Consider the following 26,213-nt stretch of genomic DNA (forward strand, 5'->3'; position numbering starts at 1 on the left):
TGGCCTCAGCCAGCAACATACGCTCTGGTAAAATTTAGCTGGCCTCAGCCAGTAGCACAGGCCCTGGTATAATGTGGATGGTATCAGCAGGCAAAGCAGGCTCTGGTGAAATGTAGATGTCCTCAGAAGGCATGACAAGCACTGGTGAATTGTAGTTGCCCTCAGCCAGTAGCACAGGCCCTGTTATAATGTGGATGGCCTCATCTAACAATACAATCATGTGCATGATATCGGCGCATGTAACAGTGAGAAACGCACTGTCTGTAGTGCTGATCTGATAGCACTACAGACTGATCTGTAGTCTTTATAAACAGTGATTAAGGGTTTCTTGGGGACTGGGATAATTGAATATCTTACACTGCGTTAAAAGGAAGTTTTCTCTTTTTGAGCACATCTTTGAATGGCATGAACAAGACAGCTGATGGCATCTATATTGTTTATCCAGCAGATCAAATATAACAACACATGGTTTAGATTTCATCTTTTTTATTTCAAGGAGCTTTGTTTCATACAAAATGTATAATGTAGAAACAACAACAGAATTCAAAGTCTGGTCAACAAACATAAATTCACGCAAACAAACATTTCACTGAATCCCAAGACCCAAAGAAAGGAATGTTCCTCGTCTTCTGCAAGGAGTGGAACTACCAGTAATGTTCAATACTGTTTTTTCCAATAGAAATTTGTCTTTTCAACAAACCCCACAGTTTATATCAAATATTAAAAAGTAACAACAAAAGGACACATGATATCTAAAAGTAAGTAAGTATATTACATGCACATACACTGTTAGAACATGCATACGTCTGTATTTTTTTCAAGAAGAAAACCCACATTTACACCGTCAGTGTTATTCAGGAATAAAGCTGTTGGACTGCTTCTAATGTGTGGAGGCTGACTGGTCCAGACTTGGTCAAAGGTATATTTTTCTTTAATGTAATACAGACACAATACAGGTATTTTGAGATGTTTTTTTCTTTTTGGCATTATATGTTGAAACTGTTAAAATAATGATTGTATCTGCAAAAGCATATGTCTTACACTAAAAGAATGACTTTGACAGTGTTTATTTACGAAAACCTGTTATGGTGACCTAACAGGACACACCTCATCCCTCTTGGAACTATGGGATCTACATTTGACACAGTTAAAGTGTAAAGGTAAATGTTATGCATGCAAATATTCATACAAAGTTGCTACAATTTTAAATATTCTTGTTTAGTCTTTGTGCCTTTATGCATTTTAAATCTTTTTTGTTTGTGTTTCACTTTTTTTCATAGCATTTTTTATAAAATATTTGGTCACAATCATGCTGAAGCCTAAATCTGAAGAGACCAGCGTGTAATGCTACAGGATGGATGGAGAAACCAGTTTTTCTTGTTGCATAGCCCTACTCAACTGTCTTTAGCTTGTGTCAGGCCCCTGTAGTGTGTGTTGCTGTGGTTAAACAAACCCCCTGGCTGTTCCCTCCTAACAGCTGAAGGGACAAAGTCTCTCTTCCTCTACTAGTCAGTCAGGTGCTTCAGAGTTTAACATCTTGTCCTTCATGTAAAAGCACATCAATAGGCATTTCATCAGAGACAATCCACCAAGTTGCATAAAACAGAGATTGCTTGTGTGTAAGTCAGCCTGCATATGAAATTCAGAGCAAAGTGCAGTGCAGTGTACCATCTGTGGTGACTGGCTGGGGATGTTACTGAACCTGTCCCTGAGCCCGGGTCTGCTGGAGCTTTCTTCCTATTAAATGAATTGGTTAAATGCAGAGGACAAAATATCTCACGCATGGGGTTTGGAAATAAACTATGTTTAACCTCGTAGGGCCTGGTGTCCACATATGTGGACATTACATTTTGGGTTGTCTAGACCACAAAACTAAATTTTGCTCCACAAGGGCCTGAACTCTTACAAGGATATTATACTGCCACTGTTCTGTCAAAATTTAAAACAAATGTCCTCATATGTGGATATCCAGCTCTGCGAGAGAGAAAAAAGTCAGGCAAAAAGATAATTCTTTGTTTTGCATCAGGTCCCAATCACCCCAAATAGCAAAGTTAAATTAAAAATGCATGCCATGAAAGAGTTTGGGTCTTAGGAGGTTAATTGCACACTAATATGTTACTATCAATGTGGAAGTATTGTTAGTTTGATACAGATTCTACTTGAATATTTCAAAATAAGTGTTCTTTTGAATCTGGCATTTTTGGGTTATGATAGTATTATTCAGTGGTCAGGTGGATCTGTTGCCTGGTTACAATCCTCTCACTGTGTTTTGTACAAGCCAACTAGTCAACAATCTGCAAGCTCTGGGTACAACCCTGAAATGAAATACAAGATTTATATGTGTAAGCAGCATACTTTCAAAGATTATGAATGATTTGGAAGTCACCAGACTTTTGCATATGCATCAATATAGCAACACTAGCCTTTTTAAGATTGTGATTAAAAGCAAGGCCATAGGAAGTAGAGGTACTGGGGATGCTGCAACAAAGGCTACGTTCACACTGCAGGTGAAAGAGCATCAAATGCGACTTTTTTGACCCTATGCGACCCATATCCGATCATGGTATGACAGTTTAAACAGCACAAATCCGATATTTTCAAATCCGACCTAGTCCACTTTCATATGTGGTACTGAATCCGATACATATCTGATGTTTTAGAAAGCGACTGCTGTTTGAATGGGCATGTCACATTAAATCCATCTTTTACGTCACTGACAAAAGACAGATGCCGGACAGTGCAAAACGAGACAAACGAGAAAGCATGGCGGTGAGAAACGAGAAAGCGATAACTTATCATTAAGCAATAACTTAATGATAAGTTATTGCTTATCATTAAGCAATAACTTCACATTTGCTGCAAAAGGGTACTTGACTATGTTGTATGCTGTGCAAATTTGACTTTTGGGCTAGACAAAAATATTGAGCAGTGTTGGTCAAGTTACTTGAAAAAAGTAATCCGTATCTAATTACTGATTACTTCCCCAAAAAAGTAATCCCGTTACTTTACTGATTACTTATTTTCAAAAGTAATTAATTACTTAGTTACTTAGTTACTTTTTAAAAACACAATTTACAACCTGAAGAGGTGATAAAGCGATAGATCTTTCAGCCCAATTCTACTTTTTCTACATAATCCATCATACAAAATGTAATCAAATGGAAAAGTCTCTTTTTTTTAACTTGTTTTATCAATTTTAATCTTAACTTTATGCATCAAGCAAAGATTTAATTATACGCAACATTCTCTGACTTGAATAAATTAGTTTAACATTTAAACCTATTTTCTACACATTCCAGCACATAAAATAAAGTATTTTTTGTGTTTACACTCACTATTTCAAATAGATGCAAGTAAAACACAGCAGAAAATAAATAAAGTCAAAGACTCAGCGGTCCTGTTGCTCTATTTTCACCTGTAAAGCAGGACTGCGGTAGGCGGAGGTTTACCCTGGTGCAGGTGTGCCGCGGTCAGTGGAAGAATCCGCGAGTTTCTCTGTGAGTTTCCCATTACGTCGTAGCGCACTCGGTGCTTGCTTGGAAGTTTTTCGCTGTAAAAAGAAGTTTTCTTCCCACGCACGATGGACGCTAATGTTTTTGTCACTTTTTATGGAATCAAACTCAAAGTAAGGTCAGTACTTCCACGCTTTAAACGCTGCACGCTCATACTCTCTCCCACAATCGATATGTGATCCATTGTCGATCTGCACACAGCTGTTGTCACTAACGGCGCACTTGCTTACGTCACTGTCATGAGACATTCTCGCAAAAAATCACGGTTTTAGTAACGCAGCATTACTACGGGAAAGTAACGGTAATCTAATCACCGTTTTTGCAATAGTAATCCCTTACTTTACTCGTTACTTGAAAAAAGTAATCAGATTACAGTAACGCGCCCAACTCTGGTCTTAAGTGATGTCTTAGGAGGAGTCATAGTTGCAAAAATGGCATATGTTTTAATGGTTTCAAAATGAAACGTGAAAAATGAAAAAATGAAAAGTTAAACTGCCTGATATTTGCAGTTTAAGAGGTTTAATTATTGTTGCATCTATGTTAAAATATTGAGTGAAAGCCAGTATATTTTTCTTGGCTATGCAGAGCAGGTCAGCTAAGTTTTATTGTTTATCCTTGTCTGTTGTATGCAGAAGAAAGGGGTATTTGCAAAATTTAAATACTTTGTGAAGTTGAAATGTGACAAGACAAATATATATACATTTTATATCTAACAATGTAGACAACCACCCCCCTAAAAAACAAAAAGCAAAGGCAAAAACAAAACACACACACTTACTTCAGAGCTCCAAACATCAATGCCCTTTTACAAATGACACTATATCCTTGATATAATGTTTCCTTAAACCATCCATGTGGGATTTTCTTTTGAAAATTAGATTTTTCCTATAAATTACCTAAAGGTAATTTGCCTTGAAAAGCAAACAATTTAATTGTTTGACTGTGGAAATGCTGATCATTTTAGTGCAACTTTTGCACTTAACTAGAAAGCAAACAAGCTCGTGCAGAATGTTTGTCAGGCCAAAATGGTATACACTGTAATCATACACTGTTGAGTATTAATGTGGCGGAGGTCTGATCCTCCGCCACATTAATAGGCTGTGGCGGAGGCTGCAGGGAAGGTGTGGTGCAGTGAGCTCAACCAGGGAGGTTGGAGGCACAGGTGAAGGTTATTCATCTAATGAGGTCTTTCCTTCTTTATAGTGATGTCAGACACCAGAAGGAGAGAGGTGTGTGTGAGGTCAGGTGAAAAGCTGGGACGCTGGTGCCAAAGCTGAGTGCTTCTGTGTGTAGCATAAATAAAAATTATAAACAACTGTCAGAACACTGTGTGGGGTCAGAATTATTCACAATTAATTATTAATTAAATTGTTTTGGTGATCATATGAAAAGTCACACTGTTTACCAGCCAGTGTTAATTCTGGCTCACCACAATGTCCATATAGCATTTGTGGGGCTTAGTATGAAAAACATTGGATACATTATTAAGGGTTAAAAGTGGTGTTTATCCTTCTGACCAGAAAAGATATATACTGATATCTTTCTCCATATTCAATCCAACAGTTGATGCTCAAGTGCTCAAGGCACAGACATGAAATTCGGTGAAAAGAAACAAAGAAAAAGTAATTCACTCTGCCTCTTTTATTTTCTTTACTCTGTGAAGATAGGGGCTGGTATAAGACCTTTTTTCTAATCCATCCATCCATCCATTCACTTTCGCTTATCCTTTTCAGGGTCGCGGGGGGCGCTGGAGCCTATCCCAGCTGTCATAGGGCGAGAGGCGGGGTACACCCTGGACAGGTCGCCAGTCTGTCGCAGGGCCAACACACAGGGACAGACAACCATTCGCACTCACATTCATTCATGATGGTGGAATTGAACTCAGGACCTTCTTGCTGTGCGGCAACAGTGCTAACCACCATGCCACCGTACTGCCCTTTTTTCTAATGATTATTCTAAAGAAATTGGATCACTGCTGTAAAACTGCATTATACAGTAGTTACTGGGCATGATGTTACAATATAATTTTTTTGATACATGTGAAAAGGTGAAAAAAATGACCCAGAAATGTCAAGTATCTCAACAACAACTGATACGCGCACACTCAGACACACACAGACATACAGTCACAGACATAGCTTGTGTCCATTTAAATGGACAAAAAATGGATTAAAAAAAAAAAAGTAGCAATCCTTGCTACTTTGGGTAGTAAACAGCCACAACCAACTACACCCATCCACTGCAGCTGACCCAACTCACACTCTACCACCTGAATAAGATACTTGCACTGTGACTCTCACTGTGACATCGTTACCAAAAATATACAAAGAGGTTATATCAGGTAGTTAACCAGTTCTAACATTTTAGCATGCAAATTAAGTTTCTGACTTTAATTTAAATTGAATGATATATTTATCGTTTTCATAATTAAATCCCAGCATAGCGTTTCCACAATGCTGATCCTTAAGTTCCCACCCACATGACTACATGGTATCAAAAACAACCACATAGAAAAAAAAACAGAACTTAATTTTTCACTCCTGTCTTTTAAGTGTAGATATTGACTCTGCTTGCAGATAAGGCTTTCTATACAACACATTTTCCTGCAGAGCTAGATATATATAATGAATCCAACATCTATTTTCATGTGGCTGCATCAGAAAACAGTGACATTGCATCTTTTTCTATCTAAAAGGAGAGGCACTTAGTCTTAAAACATCGCAAAGAAGTCTGTAAGAAACATTAGACCTGAAACAATGGCAAACTGTAAGCAGTTCACATAAAACACTCCTTTGTTTTTCCTCATATTGTATAAAATGTGCACAATGGAGAAAGAACATCAAGGAAAGGAAAGGAAAATTTGAGGTAAAAAAAATCCCAACAACAATCAAACAAACAAACAAAACTATTTCCACTACCACGCGCTATCTCATTCCTAAATTCTGCAGCGGTATGAATTCCATCTTTTCCACTGAGGGAATGTTGAAAAGGATTAGGCATCATCATGGAATGGTAAAGTCCAAAGCTAAAGACAGCACAGCTATCTGTACAGTGTCATGTCTGAGGTTTTCAAATACCATTTCATTAAACTACTGACTTGATTTTTGTCCTGATCCTGTGACTTACAGTGTTGACACCACCATCTGACTCTGAAATGCAACAACTGACAGCAAGTAATGGTCATAGCCTCCTGAGAACCTCTTTCAGTTTAACTTATTTTTGTGTGATTCCCTGCCTCTTTGGAGCTAAATTGGAGTGGCCAGGATGTCCTCTCTTGAGAACTTTTTTTTTTTGTGTCCCGTTTGGATCTATAGCCATCAGAATTGTTGTCTTGAGGCCAAGAAAGATGCCAAGAGGATTTATTTTAAGTGGATCATCATATTGGTCCATTTGATTGACCTTTATTATAATTATGAATTTATTTTATTTTCAGTTGCAAACGGGACAGACATGACTGTGGGATAGGACAGGGGGAAAGAATGAAAGAAAGAGGGGGAGAGAAAGAAAGAAAACCAAAGGGGAGAAAAAAAAAGAACAATACAAAATTTGTAATTTATTTTATCAACTTTCCTTCTGACGATGCTGTCTGTGTTGAGCGCTCAGTGAATCTGCATTTGACTACTCCGCCTAGGCTCGAGAGTGCAGCCTAGGCGGAGTAGTCGAACGCAGATTCACTGAGCACTCAACACAGACAGGATGGTCAGAAGGAAGAGCGCAGGGCAAGCTAGCGAGACAGAAGTGGACCTCCCCACCCTCATTCAGATCTGGCGTTTGGAATTATTTTGGTTTTCATGTGACGTATGACCCTGAAGGTAAGCGAGTCATGGACTAAAGTAAAACAGTATGTTGGGATGTGCCATGCAATGCTCAATTACATGGGTGGGAGCTAGTGTGTTAGCGCAGTTAGCTCGTTAACGTGTTGGCCGTCTAGCCCCTCTGTATAGGGTAGCTCGTTAACGGAGATTTGCCGTGTTGTGGCGTTAAGGTTATTTCAACGAGATTAACCTGAAAGCACTAGTGGGAACACAACGAATATGACTGCACATTTACACCGACATCATCCTAGTGCAAAGACAAAAACAACAAGCATGCATGCTACAAACTTTAGCCGAGTCATTTAGACAGCTGTTAGCACAGGATTCTCCTTATGGAGACCTGATATGTTTAATATGCTGCTGAGAATATAGCCCAGAAGAAGCGGATAGTATAGCTTTTATTTTGGAAAGAGACATTTCTCTGTAATAAACTCTCTTTTCCAAAGATGAGTGATTCCTCAATCAGATACAGGGCTCGCAATATCGCTAGCCCGACGTCCCGGGGCTATCTCTCCCCTGCCTGTCGGGCTATTGTAGGAAGGATAAATATATGTCAATGCTTTTGCATTCTTTCAGAAATGTAGCTGGGTAATTATGTCATTGGGTGAGCCACTGTCAATATGTGACATATTGAAATCATGTTTGAATTTGCGCTTGTTTTTTTGCTTTCACTTTGCAATCGCGTGAACTGTGTATAGAGAGCGACAGCACTGATCTGTGAGTGATGATAATTTGTGCACCAATTCCTCTGACATCGTCTTATTAATTGTTAGCTTACTATGCAAACATGACAAGTGAAATCTCCCGCAGCTTAAACATGTGAGAGGTTGATCGCGCAGAGAATCACTGAGCTTATGTGAGTGCGGCAGGATATATATTTCACTACGATGACCTGGATGATTGAGAACCTTCACAGACAGATATATATTTTAGTTCTGCTGAGCCAAATAAGACAGGTCAGGGTGAAGAAGTGACAGCCCAAGAAAAGCTTACCACAAAACGGAGAAGTTATGACAAATCAGACTATAAGGCAAAAAGAAAGTGCAGCTTTATGGTTTCATGGACAAAAGAATTTCTGTGGCTGCAATATGACGAGCTAAAAAAACAACACGCACAAGGGTTAGGGTTAAATTTAAAAACTGTACTTTTGTGTTAAAATATATATTTATAATTTTAATAAATGACAAATTAAAAAGGCATGAACATTTTTTTTTGTATCGAAAAAATATCGAACCGTGACACCAAAGTATCGAACCGAACCGTGAATTTTGTGTATCGTTGCACCCCTAATATATATATATATATACTTTCCATATAATATATATATATTGTATGGAAAGTTGCTTCAGGATCAGTATGGTGGTGTCAGTAGCAAATCAAAAACAGACACTGTAAGACATTTGATATTGACAAAAAGTCTGCCTTTCTGCTACAAGCGCTTTGATAAAGAGGATACTTTTCTATTCACATTCAAATATTACCCCCTTAAAGCATTCTCCTCAGATGTTCTCCATAACTTAAGATCTCCAAGTTAGGATTACAATAAAGCATTAAAACACATACAGTGATGCTGTAAACTAAAGCCTTCAAAGAAGATGATAAAACTCATCACAATTCCTCAAAAATGCATTAAAAAGGTTTGTTTAAAGCCATGCTAGCACCATTCATCCTTTACTGCCTCCTGGTAACACCTAGTTGGCCTGATGCCAGAGCCTGGGCTGGTGCTACCCCCAAAGCTGATGTGGTACCCATTGGGCATACCAATGTTCTGTTGTTGAGCAGGAGACAAGGCTCCCATCATGTGAGGCAGTGCGTTCCAAGAGGAGTGTCCAGCACAGGGGCTGGGAGACAGCGCCGCCATATCCTGGAAGACTTGCAGCTGGTCCCGGAGGCTGCCATAGAGGCTACCCAGAGCCTTGCCCTGGCCCAGGAAGGGCTCTGAGCTGATACGAGTGACGGGGCAGGGGAAGTGGTGAGAGCCGCTGTAACGGAGGCCATTGTGCTCTGAGAGGCCACGGCTTAGCCGGCTGGGACTCAGAGAGGTCTGGCTGGACACAAAATGCACAGGAGAGGAATTGGCAGTCTTGTAAGCCACCCCGGGTCGCGGGGTGTGGGGGATCTTGGGGAGCTGCCGACGTCCACGGCTTGACGTGCTAGTATTGGAGCTCAGTGCCACTGGGCTGCCTTTAACCCAACCACTGCCCTAGATGAAAATTGGACAAGCAATTTGAAATGATGAGGAAAAAGAAAATATGCCAGAGAAGAAAGGAAAATGGGAAGAATATGTATAAGTACAGAGCCACCCAAGGGAAGAAAAGAAAAGAAAGACACCAAAATACATGTACATGGTAAGATAACAGCAAACATAAGAGGGACAGAGAAGACAAAAATAAAGACGCACAAATGGATAGATAATCACAGAGGGACATGATGAAAAAGACAAAGTGGGAAGAAAAGCGAAAGGTCATGAGAGGCTATACTGAAAGCAGACAGAGAAGAAAGCACTAAAAACATGCAGAGCAATCACAACAGTCTGCATTTAATTTCTGCTTGTCTATATCACACATTTGCTGATGCTCTGTAATATATATGGTAATGTGACAAAAAGCAGTCTTTTATTCTGCTTTTATTCAAATATATCGAGTCAATTCAACTTGACTTAAGTAATGCAAAGTTTACAGTGGAACACATATTCACTGCAAGAGTAAGTGTCTACAGGCATCTGTAAAGTATGGTCATGGTTTGGGGTTGCATTTTAGCTAATGGTGTTGGAGATATTGTTAAAACTGATGGAATTATGAGAGCAGAAAAGCAGAGCCAGCTTTTGATGCAATTTGCAACAAAATCTTAAAATCTTCTGAATGGCAAGAGCGTCATCTTTTAGCATGAAAATGGTCCCAGATATACTGCCAATGCAGTAAAAGCAAAGCAGGACTCCATGCCTCCACAGAGCCTGGACTTCAACAATACTGAAGTGAAGTTTGATCATCTTGGAAATAACTGAAAAAAAAAAAACAGGTCAAGAAAGCTGGAGAACTATTCCTGAAGAATACTTAAGAAATGAAAAGAATCAAGTTTTGTAGGGAACATTTAGACATTAGTACAAAATACTGAGTTCTAAGCTTGTTTTAACTGTACAAACACTATTTTGCCATATATACTGTATTTCCATCTTTGTATGTTTCAATAAATTACTACTCTTATTTAAAATTTTCTTGCAAAATATAAAGAAATGAAGGGTGGCTCAAGACTTTTACTATATATTGTATTTATATTAAATGCTGATATTGATAAGTTAATATTTTTCACCGGCACTAATTGACTTGTAACACCCAGTTGAAATGGAAAAGGTTCCCAGTTATCTAAAATACATGCACAGGTTAAGTGTATATGATGTAAAAACTGTCAGATAACACTATGTGGATAAATAGTGTTATGCTTTGCTATTCTTTAAAGTTTCCAGTTTGCATTGTTTTTTTTTTCTCGCTTTTCTTAATCTCACTTATCTGTTACCTCATTGATTCTCACTGTGTTCTGCACTCTTTCATTCATCCTTCTTACCAGTGGAAGTTGTGGTAAGAGACTTTTTCAATGTAAACCTTTATTTTTCAGATTAAGTCAACTAATTTATTTTCAAATTGCTCTAAATTCCACCATTTCATGTCCTACTCAATCAGATCAGCTTGTGCCTCTCTTGCTTTTAAGGGAGCAATACAGACGTACTAGACAGCACGTCTTTCATATCAGGCTCTTTTAATCACATTTTTACTTCACTTGAAACAATCTATAAATGTACCTTCACATATTTTAGCTAAAAAAAAAACTCTGCAGTTTACTTATTTTAGTTTCTTCCTGTAAGTCCATTACCTGCATGAGGCGCACTAGGGGTTGGGTTCAATGTCTGTCACACAGCAGTCAAGGTTGGGGGCCCTGCTTGTCCAATCCCTGGCTATCAAGGCTGGATATTGGAACACAAAATGTCACCTTTCTGGTGGGGAAGGAGCCTGAACTAGTGCTAGAGGTTGAGAGATACTTAAATATATTTGGGGTCACCTCAACGCACTGCTCAGGTTCTGGAACCAGTCTCCTGGAGAGGGACTAGGCTCGATTCCAGTCTGAAGTTTCCCTTGATGAGTGACAGCAGGCTGAGGTGGGTATTATCATTTCCACTTGGCTAGCTACTGGTACATAGGGTTTTAACGGTGGATTACAGAGCTGTTTCCTTGTGCCATTGACTCAGGAACAGGTCTAGACTGTCGTTTGCACTTATGCAACTGTTCAGAGTATCCAGACTTCTTGGATTCACTAGGTGGGGTGCTCAATGGTGCTCTATCTGGTGAATGTCATCCTACTGGGAGACTGCAAAACTCATGTGGCAAATGACAACAAGACCAGGAATGGAACTATGATCGAAAGAATGAGATCACGGGTACAAACAGCTTTCTCTGAAAGGTAGCTGGCCTCTCCCTTAGAAATAGAGTGAGGAGTTCAGCCATCTGAGAGAGGCCCAGACTAGAGCTGCTACTCTTCCACATCAAAATGACCCAGTTGAGGTGGTTTGGGCATCTGTCAAGAATGCCTCCTGGGCACCTTCTCTGTGAGTTTCTTCGGGCATGTTCCACTGGAGGCAGAACCAGGATATGCTTGAGAGATTCCATCTCTTAGCTGGCCTAAAAACATCTTGGTGTTCCCCAGAATAAGCTGGAGAAGGTGCCTGGGGAGAGGAATACCTGGGCATCTGTGCTTAGACTCCTGTCCCCACAACCCAGTCCCGGATAAGTGGAAGAAAATAGATGGATGGACAGACAGGCAGATGGACCCAGGATGATAGCACACTTTTCCTCCTGAGTTATCAAATTAGATTATTTAACATTAACACCAAGCTGGATAAGGCATGTTGTATAAATGCTGTATGGCTGTCTTCTGAAAGTTGATCCTACAGTCAAATATTCCTGTGGTAACATTGACTGTACTTGTGAGTATATGTTACGAGAAGCTGGACTGTGTAATACTCTAGAGTGTGACATATGTCCATGGCTAAAAGAAGTGAGTTGCCCAAGCCATACTTATCATTGAAGACAGGGGCCAAATCATAGGTATAAAACAATCCAAACCGTATAGTTGCATTTATAAATTCTTTCAAAAGAAAGTAAAAATGGGGATAAAAGAGCCTGATTTGAATAAAAATAGAAAAATATATTATCCTACGTGTTGGCCCCCCTAAAGCAACAAATACCTGAATCGTCATTATGGAAAGCCCAAGTCTATTTGAATGATGAGTAGGAGGAGAAATGGTGGAAAATGGGGGGATTTGCAAAAAAAGAAGACGCCTTAAGCTAAACTAACAAGAATGACATTAAAAAATGAAAGCTCAAAGATGACCTTAGTCAAAAAGAACATGCTTGCCCACCTGCTTGTTGCTGGTTTCCAGCCCTTCACTTGGAGAGCCAGCACAGCTGGCGGTGGAAGATTTCGAGTGGCACTGTCCCCGGCTGCAATAGCGGTCACAGGAGTAGTAGCGCTGTTTGTCTGCAGAGGAATGATGGTGTTTCCTTTCATGGGAGCGTCCACGGTCGTGGGCTCGCTCTCTGGAGGCTGTTGTTTCCGATGCTGGCTCACCCACTGCAGCTGTGAAGGAAGAAAATATTGCTGGGTGTTTCTGACAAGTCCTAAGATTTTCTTACTCCCCAGTGTTTAATACAGTCTTTCAGTAGGGGTAAAGATTCTAACAATCATGACAGAAACAGCATAGGTCATTTCTAATCTAATTAACGATTAAGCATTTAATAGGTTAGAATTAGTTTGGAATGGAAAGGCCTTAATCAGAGAGATGACTGACAGAGCTCCAGAGTTGCTCTGTTGAGTGAAAACAGTCTTCCAGAAGGACAACCATTTCTGCACCATTCTACCAAGAGGCAGATAGTTGCTGGATAGCGTAGTGGGCTACTGGAACAAGGAGGCATAAGTGGGCAGAGATGGGTAGTAACGCGTTACTTGTAACTGTAATCCATTACTTTTTCAAGTAACGAGTAAAGTAAGGGATTACTATTGCAAAAACGGTAATTAGATTACCGTTACTTTCCCGTAGGAACGCTGCGTTACTAAAACTGTGATTTTTTTGCGAGAATGTCTCATGACAGTGATGTAAGCGAGTGCGACGTTCGTGACAACAGCTGTGTGCAGATCAACAGTGGATCATATATCGAGTGCGGGAGAGAGTATGAGCGTGCAGCATTTAAAGCGTGGAAGTACTGACCTTATTTTGAGTTTGATTCCATAAAAAGTGACAAAAACATTAGTGTCCGCTGTGCGTGGGAAGAAAACTTCTTTTTAGAGCGAAAAAAAACCCTAAACTTCCAAGCAAACACCAAGTGCGCTACGACGTAATGGAAAATTCACAGAGAAACTCGTGGATTCTTTCACTGACTGCTGCGGCACACTGCACCAGGGTAAACCTGTTTTAAAAAAGGGACCTTTCCATTTGATTACATTTTGTATGATGGATTATGCAGAAAAAGTAGAATTGGGCTGAAAAATCTATCGCTTTATAACCTATTCAGGTTGTAAATCGTGTTTTTAAAAAGTAACTAAGTAACTAAGTAATTAATTACTTTTGAAAATAAGTAATCAGTAAAGTAACGGGATTACTTTTAATTCGTTACTGTAAGTGGGCAAGAAATAAAGAAATAAAAAACAGGGTGCTGTTGCAATGCTACTACATAAGTAACCCCAGCAGTTTGAACAGGATGAGGGGCTTATGGAATCTTTGATATCCAGCATCCAGCATTGACGGCGAAACAACTGGTGTTCCAACATTCAGAAGAAGGACCTACTCTCATGGCTAGAGATTGCAACAGCAAGGGGGAGGCAGGACGACAGGTATCATCACCCCCACCCGAGATTGGGTACCAAGTGCACCGGAAAAAGGATCTTTGAGTGCATGAGGATCACAGTGAAGCTTGAAACCTGGATGTTTCCACAACACAACCTCAGAAATGTGCATTTCTTAACTGTACGTGCAATATCTGCATTATAATCAGACTCCTTTGCATGTAGAAGTATATATAGAAGAGAAGTGTAGTCGGATGGTAACGAAGAGAGGGAAGGTAGTCAGGAGATTGAACTACCAGAAGGCAACTTTGCAACGTGTTCTAGTAATAGAAGGGGCTACCGTTTTTTGTTTTTGTTTTTTTCAATTATTCAGAAAAGGTATATGATAATATTGATAAAAGGTATATGATAATATATAACAGGACTAATGGGACAGTAGTACAGAGGTTTCAGAAGTTGCTTTAGAACTCTTCTGTTCTTTAAGATTCCAGTGTCCTTTTTTAGTATTTCTACTGCTATACAGCAAATACAGCAGAATAACTGCTAATTAATTCACCAAATTTCTTTTTCCAAATTGTAAATAAATATGGTTTAAAACAGTGCTTTATGATGCTAACATGATTTACTTGGCCAACCAAGTAAAAGTGGATACTTACATAAGTATCCACTTTAATCTAAGTATCTGGATTTAATTGTGCAAATTTAATTGTTTTAACCCTTAGCTTCTAACAGAGCAACCTTGGAAGCAATAACAGGAGTGATCTGCTACAGTCAGAGAAGTACTACTGCTCAGTGGAGGGCTCATGGTTAGGAAAGAAGGGAAGCTGAGCTCCTGAAAAGTCGCAGAATTCAGGACTTCAACAAAACTCGGACAAAGTGGTAACTAACCGTTTGATGGATGTTGCTCTTGTTTTGTCCTTTTTTTTGACTTTACTAATTTTCTGTGCTTGTTCTTTTGAAACTCCTCACACTTATATGTTTAGATTTTATGCTTTATTTATAGTGTGTTGGTTTTTATTGAGGGGTTATTGAGATCAAAATCCTCCTGATCTCCTCAGCAGTGTGTCCCCCTCCATGCCAGAGAGCTAGCAATTATTTCCCCCCACTGTACATTAAAATCAAGAAGCATTTTTTGTCAAATGTTTCGTTAAAATCAGAGGTTTTTATAGGTGACTTAAGTTAAGTCCCTAATATTCTTTCCAATAATGTGTTTTATTGTTTTCCCCTTGTATTTAACTATATTAAACTGACAGTACATGTTATATTTGAAGTAGTATGTAAGAAGCAGGTAAGATGCTAGAGCAGGGGTCCCCAATCCCAGTCCATGAGGGCCGCTGTCCCTACAAGTTTTAGATCTCACCCTGGGTCAACACATCTGAATCACATGATTAGTTCATTACCAGGCCTCTGGAGAACTTCAAGACATGTTGAGGAGGTCATTTAGCCATTTAAATCAGCTGTGATGGATCAAGCACACATCTAAAACCTGCAGGGACACCGGCCCTCGTGGACTGGGATTGGGGACCCCTGTGCTAGAGAGCTGCCCTTCTTGTCAAAAGGTGTCAGAATCTGAAACCTTTGATTCAGAATATGAATGAGTATCTTTTTACATTTGAACAGGTAAATATCTGTCAAGAAGAGATATTTCAGTGACTATGTTGCAATGCAATCTACTGTAAGACAGATGACAAGAGTCTGAACTACTTTGGTGAGCCTTTAGTCAGTGCAAACCAACTGCCACTAAGCAGCAAAAAACTTATGGCAAAGTGGAAACGCTAACCTGATGGTGGCATCGAAGAAAATCGGAGGATTTTTTGATTGTTTATTTATTCATTTATCTATCGTTTTCCCGAACTGCAAATTGCTTTGTTAACTAGTAAAAGTTGCATTTCCTGCAAAAATACTGGGTGAATGCCATGTAGTGGAAATCATGTGCCAAAAACAGCTGAAGAAGCGGAACTATCTGCTTTATTTCAAAGGGTACACTGAAGAGGAGCGAGAAAGAAAAAAAAAAGCAGAAGGAGCGAGAGCGGGAAAGAAATGCGGCAACAACCACAAGTAGGATTCAAACCTGTGCTGCCCACTCTCAGGGCACCTGCTCATCTCAGTGAGGCAAAGACAGATTTCCTATCCTGAAACAAACGTAATTCATGGGAAAACGGTAAACGGTATGAAAAAAAATTATTTTACCGTGACCGTCAGGAGTGTCTGAAGATATTGGCACAAGGCTCATGTCTCTGGAGTCCCCGGTTTAGAAGATATGACGAGTTGAAAAGTTAAAAAGCTTAATATTTAAAAATGCATAAAAGTTATGAGCACCAAAAGATAGAGCTGCAGGGCTCTAGACTAACTTTTTCCATGGTTACACTGGTGCGCCTAACTTTTTTGTTAGATGCAGATAGTCATTCATATTCTGAATCAAAGGTTTCACAAAAGTTTAGGTGCACACAAATTTTTCAACAACATCGCTTAACACTGTAGTTTTACATGTGCACTTTAAAAAAAAATAATAATAATACAGGCAATATCGATATAGGCAATATCGATGTTTAAATTATTAACTAACAGTCTTGTCAACACAAAGTTCTTTATTTGGAGCACCATTCTACAAGAAAGATAAGTTACTGAAAGTCCTTGTTCTTAAAGTGCTTTGGCAGTCTTTGGCAGTAGTAGACACTGTAGACAATGTTAAACTTAATCATCATCTCGGCCTCTGATGATCTGTTTGCTGCTGCCTGCCGCTGAAAGGGAGTGGGGAGAGGGGACACTTGTTTTGCAATTTGGCATCATTTTAAAAAAGTTTACATTTCTTCGCTATTAAACAGCAGAAATTTGGCTTTCTTGTTGGAGGTCATTTTTGGAGAAAAACAAAACAGCAGCCGACAGCACTGTACATGACTTGTGCTTAATAATCGAATGAATAATGCAGAAAACAGAGATTTGAGAAAGAAAACTGTTCTAGAAGTACACTGAGAGAGAAAAAGCACTGTGCAGCAAGTGTGATTTTATTGTGGCGGAAGCAAAACAGCAAAAGTAAGAGGGAATTCATGATGATGTTTATCAAATGTGAAGACAAGTTTTGATCTTCTTTTGCTGCTGCAGTCAATTTTGGTTGGAGAGTGACAAAACCTGCAGCATCATAATCTAGCGCAAAAAAAGACGTAAACACAAAGCATGGACCCGACGCATCAGAATCAGTAAGCTGTCAGCTTTCAGCATCAACGCGTCCATGTACATGTCGTCAGGTGATAAAGCTGACATTTCACTGATGTGTCGGGGCCGCATTCTGTGTTTACGTCTTTGAGTGGAATCCGTTTAGCTGTTCTCATTTACTGTTAGCTTGTTGGTGGTTGTTGAAATAGTTTTGTGAGGTTTAAACTGAGATTCTGGCCTTTCTGGTAAAATACATTTATATTTAAAAGTTGATTCAGGATTCAATGAATCGATATCACTTTATTCAAGCTGCTCACCTCTCTCTATCCGCCTGCACTTTCAAAAGTACACACTGACTATCTCTGATTGGTTTAAACCATGTTATGGGCATAATGTGTGTCTGCTGTTGACCACGCAGAGACTTCCAGAGTTGCGGAGACGTTTTTTTGTACTAAACAGCTGGTTGCACCAGTGCGACCTAGGATTTTTTTTAGTCACACCATTGAGAAATTAAGTCGCATAAGCGACCAAATTGGTCACACTCTAGAGCCCTGTAGCTGGCATTAGCAGAAATAGCAGAACAGTTTAAAATTTGAATGGTGAAAATAGCACAAAAACTGTGGGAGTAGTTAAGTGTCAAAGATTAAAGAAACAGGAACTCAGTAGGTTGAGTGAACCTATTGACCTTCACCAAAGTGATGCTCACCCAATGAGCTTACTTAGGTGATGTTAACAGAAAACATTGTGATTCCACTGACATGCAGATTAGACTATGAAAGTCTGGATATCTGGAATACGTGTCATTTTCTGCTTCTAAGTTTTATTTTTGACCCAAATGTCTGTCTCCTTTAACTTGCATGTTAAAGAAACAAGACTGCCTTATTTCATCTGTGCAATACTATCAAAATAAGGAACACATTTTAGTAATGCCGAAAAACTAGGATGTGAGGGAGGCTATATGTCTTCCTTTTAAGCTTCACTTTATTGGCTCTCTATTTTAAGTCGTTATCATTTATCGTAAATAAATCCTAATAAATCTCCCCAAATCCTTTTGCTCTCAGACTGCAGGTATACCTGTAGTTCACAGAGCATTCCAAAGTAGAATGGGAAGCAGAGTCTTCATCTTGGACACTAAGATTGCTGGGGATCACAATCCACTGTGCACTGCTCCTCCAGATCCTTTGTTTCACCGCTTTTTTATTCTCTTACTGCTCTAGAGGTTTTTTCTGGTTAAAAGGGACTTCTTCAACCCCATCGTCACCCAAGTCCTTGTTCTTAGTGAGTAGCTGGGGCTCTTGCTAATATTGCAGATCACGCGTCCTATAATATAAAGCCCCTTAAAGGAAACTATTGTTGTGAGTTGGCACCATATAAATGAATTGCAACTGAACTAAAAACAATCACATAAAATTATAGGATAGCATGATGGGACAGTCCAATACTAAGTGGGACTAGATGATACTGAAGTGGGACTAGATGATACTGAATGTCTTTGTACACTGTGATTTTGATAGTGCTTGTGAATAAATTCTGACTGACTTTACCAGCAGAACCGGGAGGTTGACCTGCCAAAGGTGCATCTAAAAACCTCTGTCTGTTCTCTCTGTCTCGGTCTCTACGGTGGTGGCAGCGACGGTGATGGTGGTGGGTTCTCTCCTGGCTTGGTTTTTCCAGGGTGTAGTCTCTTAAATTGACCTCTTGGGGCCGCTGTGGGGTCACAGTTGAGGCTGAGCGCTTCATAGGGCTGGCATCAGGGACAGACTGAAGGAGAAAGACGGATAGAGAAAGCCAGTCAGCAATACATTTTAGAGTTGTTTTTCCCCACAGCTTCATGTAACAACTGCATCTAATTATTTAATCCACACAGTAATTGCCCACTGCTTAATCTGATGAAGAAAATACATTACAGCACAAATGTAATCATTTGTGTTGTGTTTTAGAATAATTGACTGTTGTCCCACATGACACAACAAAGGGAGTGAAAACATTTTACATTTAGCTAAAGAATGCATCAGTATTAGGAGCACAGGGCCAATCTGCCCATACAAGTCTGTCTTAGTAAATAGTAAGTAAGTATCAAGATGAGATAAGATAAGATAAGATAAGACTTTATTGATCCCACGACGAGGAAATTAAAGGCAAAGGACCAGGTGTTTCACTCATACCAGTAGGAGCTAATTCATTCAGCTGATTAACCTATTTTAAGATAGAATTAGTTTCAGGTTTTATAACCTTCTGTAGACTTTTCACATATATGGAACACCCAACTGGAATGATCTGTAACAGAAAATTTATAAAAAAAAAAAGTCAAAATTAATAGTGAAGGGTGAATAAGACTTTTTAAGAGACATCTTCTAGTTCCAGAAAAAAAACCCTCTGTATTTAGCAATAGCTAAAAAAACAAACAAACTGATTTTCAGAGGTCAGAAATAACAAAGTACACTAATGTGTAAAGTACAGATATCTAAAATTTCTACTTAAGTATTTATTTTTTTGACTACTTTTTTGCTTTTACTCCCTACATTTTTAAACAAATATCTTTACTTTCTACTCCTTACATTTTAAAACCAGGCTCATTAATTTTGTTTTAACACATTTGAAGGGTATTATCATTTTGTCACTGCAAGTCTTCAAACATCAAACTAATTTGAACCTAAACAGTAACAAATGAATTGCAGTCCTGTTCATTTATTAATTAACAGGGGATGTTGCATTAAAAGAGATGACATGTGCCAAAGTCAGAGGTGTCAGTGTTTTGTTTGTTTTTTTTTGTTTGTTTTTTTGCTTCAGGTAATTTCAAAGGCAACGTTTCTATCAGCTCAACAAATATCAGCAAACACAGAAACTCTTTGTGTGCAGTTTGTCTCACAATGTGTAGCTAGCTTTAGCTAACACTGTTTTTTAAATGAAGAGATGGAACTAGGTTTCCAAAAATAAAGCGAGCCTTTATTGTGGCTGATGGCATGACAAAAACACTAGAGAACACTAAGGAGAAACTAAGGAGACTGAGAACACTGTGTAAACTAAAAAGACTGACACTCTGTGGAAGAACTATGAAAAAACTATGAACACAGAGTAACTAGGCAGGCTATGAAACAGTGACACAATAACGGAAACTATGAAAAGATGAGGTGAGGATAACAGACAATCTGACACTGACTGAGCAGAAACACACGGATTAAGTACACATAAGGAATGATCAGGTGGGGAGGAGGCAACCCCCCCTCTGTCCCCTTCTGGCTGCCTCTGCCTCAATTTTATCCCACAACTTAGACATTCACATTACTCACACTCTCATTACACATGCATATAGGATCTTGGGGGTGGACACGCTACACGGAATCCAAATTACCATCAGGGTGTACACCTCACCCCTGGCGTCGTTGCCCACCTCTCAATTTTAAATACACGTAGACATTGAGGGCTAGCAGGAGGGGCTATGCGCTTACCTGCTGCTCTCTGACAGGTAGCTCCATGCCCTCCTGGGTTTTAAATGCACCTTAGAACACACATACATCAACACTACAATAAGCGGGTGGAGGGAGGTTTGGAGTCTTCTCTCACCCCGTTCTCTGCGGCCTGCTGGAGCGGGGGGCTAGGAGGAGGAGTTGGCCCTCCGACTGGGGTCTGAAATGTAGGGCCTCCCTGCTGTGGAGTCGGGTCGGTCTGCTTCTCCCCACCGCAGGGAAAAGGGTAACACCGCCTGGGTCTGGGTGCAGTTCCCCCCTCCAGGGGCAATGTACCTAGACCCGGTTCGTAGAGTACGCTTTATGTCTGTCTCCACGTTGGTTGAGTGTGGAGTAAGTGCATATGAGAGCATGAGGGTGGGAATGGATGTTTGTATCTGTGTGTGCCTGTATGTCTGTGTCTATACGTCAGGTTGGGTATCAGACGTCACCTCTCTGGGGACATATCAGGCCCTCCAAGGTTTGGAGGCCTATCTCCCCCCACCACTTCCCCTGCCGGTGGCGGACTCCCTCAGACATCGGTGCGTTGGTGGTTCTTTGTGTCCGGGGATGGGCGCCCAGGTACACATCGGGCCACTTCGGAGGTGGGGTGCCCGCGGCCTCTCGGCCTGGGGCTTGGTCACTCAGGCACAGCTGGCTGCTGGCGGAGCTCACGGGCGCATCACTGCAACCCCCCTGGCTTCTGCTCCGCGGCTGCTGAGTGACCCCTCATCTGGGACTCTCCTCAGCTCTTTCTGGGACAGTGGGACGGCTGCCCCTCTGTTGGTCTTCCTTGGTCTCTTGTGTTCTGGGGGCCTCTGGATGTCTGGAGTTTTGATCTCCTCCATACCTGCTTCATGCCCTGGAGGACGGGGCAGTGGCTCCCCACACCCTCTAGCACATAGGTGTCAAACTCTGGCCCACGGACCAAATTTGGCCCGCAGCCTAATTACATTTGGCCCGCGAAGCCATACCAAATTACTATTAGAGCTGGCCTACTGGTATTATACAGCTAATATATATATTGTTTAGTATTAAGCTTTGCTTGTTCCATATTCAGTTTTCCAGCAAAACTTATTTGAGTCCATAAGAAAAGATTCATTCTTATATCTGGAGGAAGTTTTTTTTTCAATAAATATTAATGTTAGCCCACGACTTTGTTCCAGTTTTGAATTTTGGCCCACTGTGTATTTGAGTTTGACACCCCTGCTCTAGCAGATCATTACATGAAGGAACCTTTTAAAAACAAGCGCGTCCATGTTCACGGGTGTACACACGGGAGCTCACACTCACAAACTACACCCTTTTTGGCTCCTACCTCAAAGCACACTGTGCGCTGTCGATCTTACGTGCTGCACAATAATGTTTAATATTTAGTATTTACTGTCATGTTCCCATATATCATTGTGATGTTGTTTATTCTATTACTCTCGTTTTCTTCTGCTTGTTTTCTTTTTTCTTTCTCAACAGGTGATCCAGGTGATCGATATATGTATTTATTTTTTTTTGCTTATTCTGTTGGTTTTTGTTTTTTTGCCCTTCCCCCCCGTCCCTCTTCTCAGCTGTTCTTTCCCTCTTTCTTTCCCCCCTTCTTTCCCCCCTCGTCGTTACAAAAGCACAACTACTGTCCACACCCCAACCACACCTCACCTCACAGTAAATTATCATTTCCATTTTAAGCATTTCCAAATAATCATTTTCCATACTGGCAGTATAAATATACACAGTATACTGCCATCACTACAATATACATGTTTTACACACTCCTTTTGTTGTAAAACATGTATATTGTAGTGATGGCCGCGCGCACAGACGCAGCGGCCCGGAGCTCCTACACTTTTGCACTTTTTTTTTTTTTTTCAAAAGTCAAAGTCAACTTTATTTGTCGATTCTGCCACATGTACAGGACATACAGAGAATAGAAATTGCGTTACTCTCAATCCCTAGATAAATAGCAAATGAACATTTAAATATATTTAAATATAAAAGTGATTAAAAATGCAAGTAAAATAATTAAAAAGTAAAAATTTAAATAAATACAATTTTACATATAACAAGAAAGCTATACAATATACAATATAATGAGTAAGTGACATTGAGTGTAAACCAGGCAGAGTAGTGCAAATAGGCAAATAGTGCAAATGGAGATTTAGTAATGTACGGTAAGAGAAAGTGTAACAACAAAGTCTTATGAGGTAATGGCAGTCCAATGCTCCACAAAGTGACTGGTAACTGGTGCAGGCCAGTGAGTGAGTCAGAGAGTGTGTGTGTTTGTGTGTGTGTGACAGAGTTCAGTGAGACCGTGGAGGAGAGAGGGGAGAGGGGGCAGAATCGGGAGGGAGTTAAGCTTCCTGACAGCCTGATGGATGAAGCTGTCCTTCAGCCTGCTGGTCCTGGCCTGGAGACTCCGCAGTCTCCTCCCCAACGGCAGCAGCTTGAAGAAGCTTTGCATTGGGTGCGTGGGATCAGCCGCTATGCAAAGGGCTTTTTTAGTGAGACGGGTGCTGTAAATGTCCTGGAGGGAGGGGAGAGAGACACCAATGATCCTCTCTGCAGCTCTCACTATGCGTTGGAGGGTTCTATGACAGGACGCATTGCAGGCTCCAAACCACACAGTGATGCAGCTCGACAGGATGCTCTCGATGGTGCCTCTGTAGAAAGTGTGCATGATGGGGGCTGGTGCTCCTGCTCTTCTTAGTTTGCGGAGAAAGAAGAGACGCTGCTGTGATTTCTTGGCCAGTGCTGTGGTGTTGTACGTCCAGGAGAGATCCTCTGTGATGTGCACACCCAAGAACTTGGTGCTGCTCACTCTCTCCACAGACGCTCCGTCAATGGTCAGAGGAGCATGTTGGGTGTGCATTCTCCTGAAGTCCACAACAATCTCCTTCGTCTTCTCCACATTCAGAGAGAGATTGTTGTCAGCACACCATGTGGCCAGGCGTCTCACCTCACTTCTGTAGTCAGTCTCATCCCTGTTGCTAATGAGACCCACCACCGTTGTGTCGTCCGCAAACTTGATGAAGAGGTTGGAGCTGTATGGTGGAGTGCAGTCATGGGTCAGCAGAGTGAAGAGGAGGGGGCTCAGCACACATCCCTGCGGGGCCCCTGTGTTTAAAATGATGGTGCTGGATGTATTACTGCCAACCCGTACTGCTTGAGGTCTTCCGGTGAGGAAATCCAACAGCCAGTTGCACAGTGAGGTGTTGAGCCCCAGCTGGACCAGTTTTTGAATGAGCTGTTGGGGGATTATAGTGTTGAATGCTGAACTGAAATCTATGGTACTGTGGTGCTGTGTATCATTTCACACAGTCTGGGGTTACTTCAATATAATAGAGATGATCTACTACAACTAAGCCGTGGAGATCTTCAATTAACATCCGAGTATCTCATCCCCCCGGAGATCGTCAAGCAACCCCCGGGGCTACCCGCAACAGCAAGCCGCAGGAGGAGACGCTGCGAGCGGAGGCAGAAGAGAGGCAGGCGGGGAGGCCTGTGGGCACGGCTAAAGGCTAGTCCGTTTAAACCACCACTCCCGACCATATTCCTCTCCAATGCCCGTTCAATCCGTTACAAACTGGATGAAATACGACTGCAGATCGCCACTCGACGGACTTTCAACAACTGTTCGTGCATGATTTTTACTGAAACCTGGCTGGACAGCGCCATTCCCGATGTGGCTATTGATCTAGCAGGCCGCACCGCCTATCGAGCCGACAGGTCAGCGGACTCGGGTAAGAAGACCGGCGGGGGGCTGTGCATCTATATTAACAACTTCTGGTGCACGAACGTCACGGTAACGGAAAGACTGTGCAGTACAGAGGTAGAACTGTTGGTGTTAAAGTGCCGTCCATTCTATCTCCCTCGGGAATTTTCTGCCGTTTACATCTGCGCTGTTTACATTCCACCAGATTCTAATGCTAAGCTAGCGTTAGCACAACTGAGCAGCAGCATCAATAACAGCCTGGTAGCACACCCGGACAGTGTCTTTATTGCGGCTGGGGATTTTAATCACGCGGACCTGAAATCTGTACTTCACAATTTCCACCGAAATGTGAAGTGTGCTACCAGAGGAGATAGAACTTTGGACCAGGTGTACACCAACATGGCGAACGCATACAGAGCCCAGGCCTATCCCCACCTGGGTCTGTCAGACCATCTCTCCCTTCTGCTACACCCAATATACACACAAAAGATCAAGAGCACTGGGATTACAACCAAAACCGTGAGAACATGGCCGCAGGATGCTATTCCGATGCTTCAGGACTGTTTCCACTGCACAGACTGGGAGGTATTCAAGGTGCAGGACACTGACAATCGTGTCGCATTGGACAGTTACACCTCCACTGTCTTGGACTACATCCGTTTCTGTGTGGACAATGTAACAACTTGGAAACGACTCCGTGTGTTCCCTAATAATCCACCCTGGATGACACACAGAGTTCAACAACTTATTCGAACGAGGAACAACGCTTTCAACTCCGGGGACCAGGAGGCATACAGTGCTGCCAGGGCTAACCTGAGAAGAGGCATCAAGACTGCCAAGCAGCAGCACAGGAGGCGTATCGAGGCCAGGTTTGAGAACATCACAAACCCAAAGCAGGTCTGGGAAGGCATCAGGGCTATCACGGACTACAAAAGGAGAACACCATCACCCTCAGCCGATAGTCCTACTCTGGCTGAGGACCTAAACCTCTTTTATGCCCGCTTTGATAGGGAGAACACCGACCCTGTCCTGTCCCCTCTCCCCTCAACCGACCCTGCGCACTCATGAGCTGAGGCGTGTGTTCCGGAGCATTAACACCAGGAAGGCGGCCGGGCCGGATGGAGTGCTGGGCCGGGTGCTAAAAGACTGTGCTGCGGACCTGGCGGACGTCTTCACCTCTATATATAACACCTCGCTGTCCTGTTCACTGGTACCATCCTGTTTCAAACCAGCAACCATCGTTCCCATCCCAAAACAGTCAAATGTCACATGTCTGAACGATTTCAGACCTGTGGCACTCACCCCCATTCCCGCCAAATGCCTGGAGAGACTGGTCATTAAACACATCAGAGCTGCTTTTCCACCATCTCTGGACCCGCACCAGTTTGCATACAGGGAGAACCGGTCAACTGAGGATGCGATCGCCATAGTGCTGCACACATTATTGAAGCACTTGGAACACAGGAACACCTATGCACGGCTCCTCTTTGTAGACTACAGCTCGGCTTTTAATACCATCCGGCCATATAAACTCCGTCCCAAACTCCACCAACTGGGACTCAACTCCTCTCTGTGCAACTGGATTGTGGACTTCCTCACTAACCGCAGACAGAGTGTCAGAGTGGGTAAGAACACCTCTTCCACCCTTGTGGTCAACACCGGCGCCCCTCAGGGGTGTGTTCTGAGCCCTCTGCTATACACTCTCTTCACCCATGACTGTATTTCCTCCTGCGCGTCCAATCTCATTGTTAAG

The 26,213-nt window shown here is 41.5% G+C and overlaps 1 protein-coding gene across 1 annotated transcript in view; it reads right to left on the reverse strand.

Moving 5' to 3' along the window:
* Positions 1-469: 469 nt before the first annotated feature.
* The window catches only part of LOC113033089 (voltage-dependent N-type calcium channel subunit alpha-1B-like), a 326,109-nt gene continuing 300,365 nt past the window's right edge, over positions 470-26,213 (reverse strand). Inside the window, exons 48-50 of the mRNA XM_080308904.1 lie at positions 18,856-19,072; positions 12,738-12,955; positions 470-9,530 (exon numbers count right to left, since the gene is read on the reverse strand). Coding sequence (XP_080165030.1) covers positions 8,982-9,530; positions 12,738-12,955; positions 18,856-19,072 — 984 coding nt within the window. The 3' untranslated portion in view covers positions 470-8,981. The remainder of the gene's footprint in view (positions 9,531-12,737; positions 12,956-18,855; positions 19,073-26,213) is intronic.

Source organism: Astatotilapia calliptera, chromosome 12 (assembly GCF_964374335.1).
Source record: "Astatotilapia calliptera chromosome 12, fAstCal68.1, whole genome shotgun sequence".
Classification (NCBI taxonomy): domain Eukaryota; kingdom Metazoa; phylum Chordata; class Actinopteri; order Cichliformes; family Cichlidae; genus Astatotilapia; species Astatotilapia calliptera.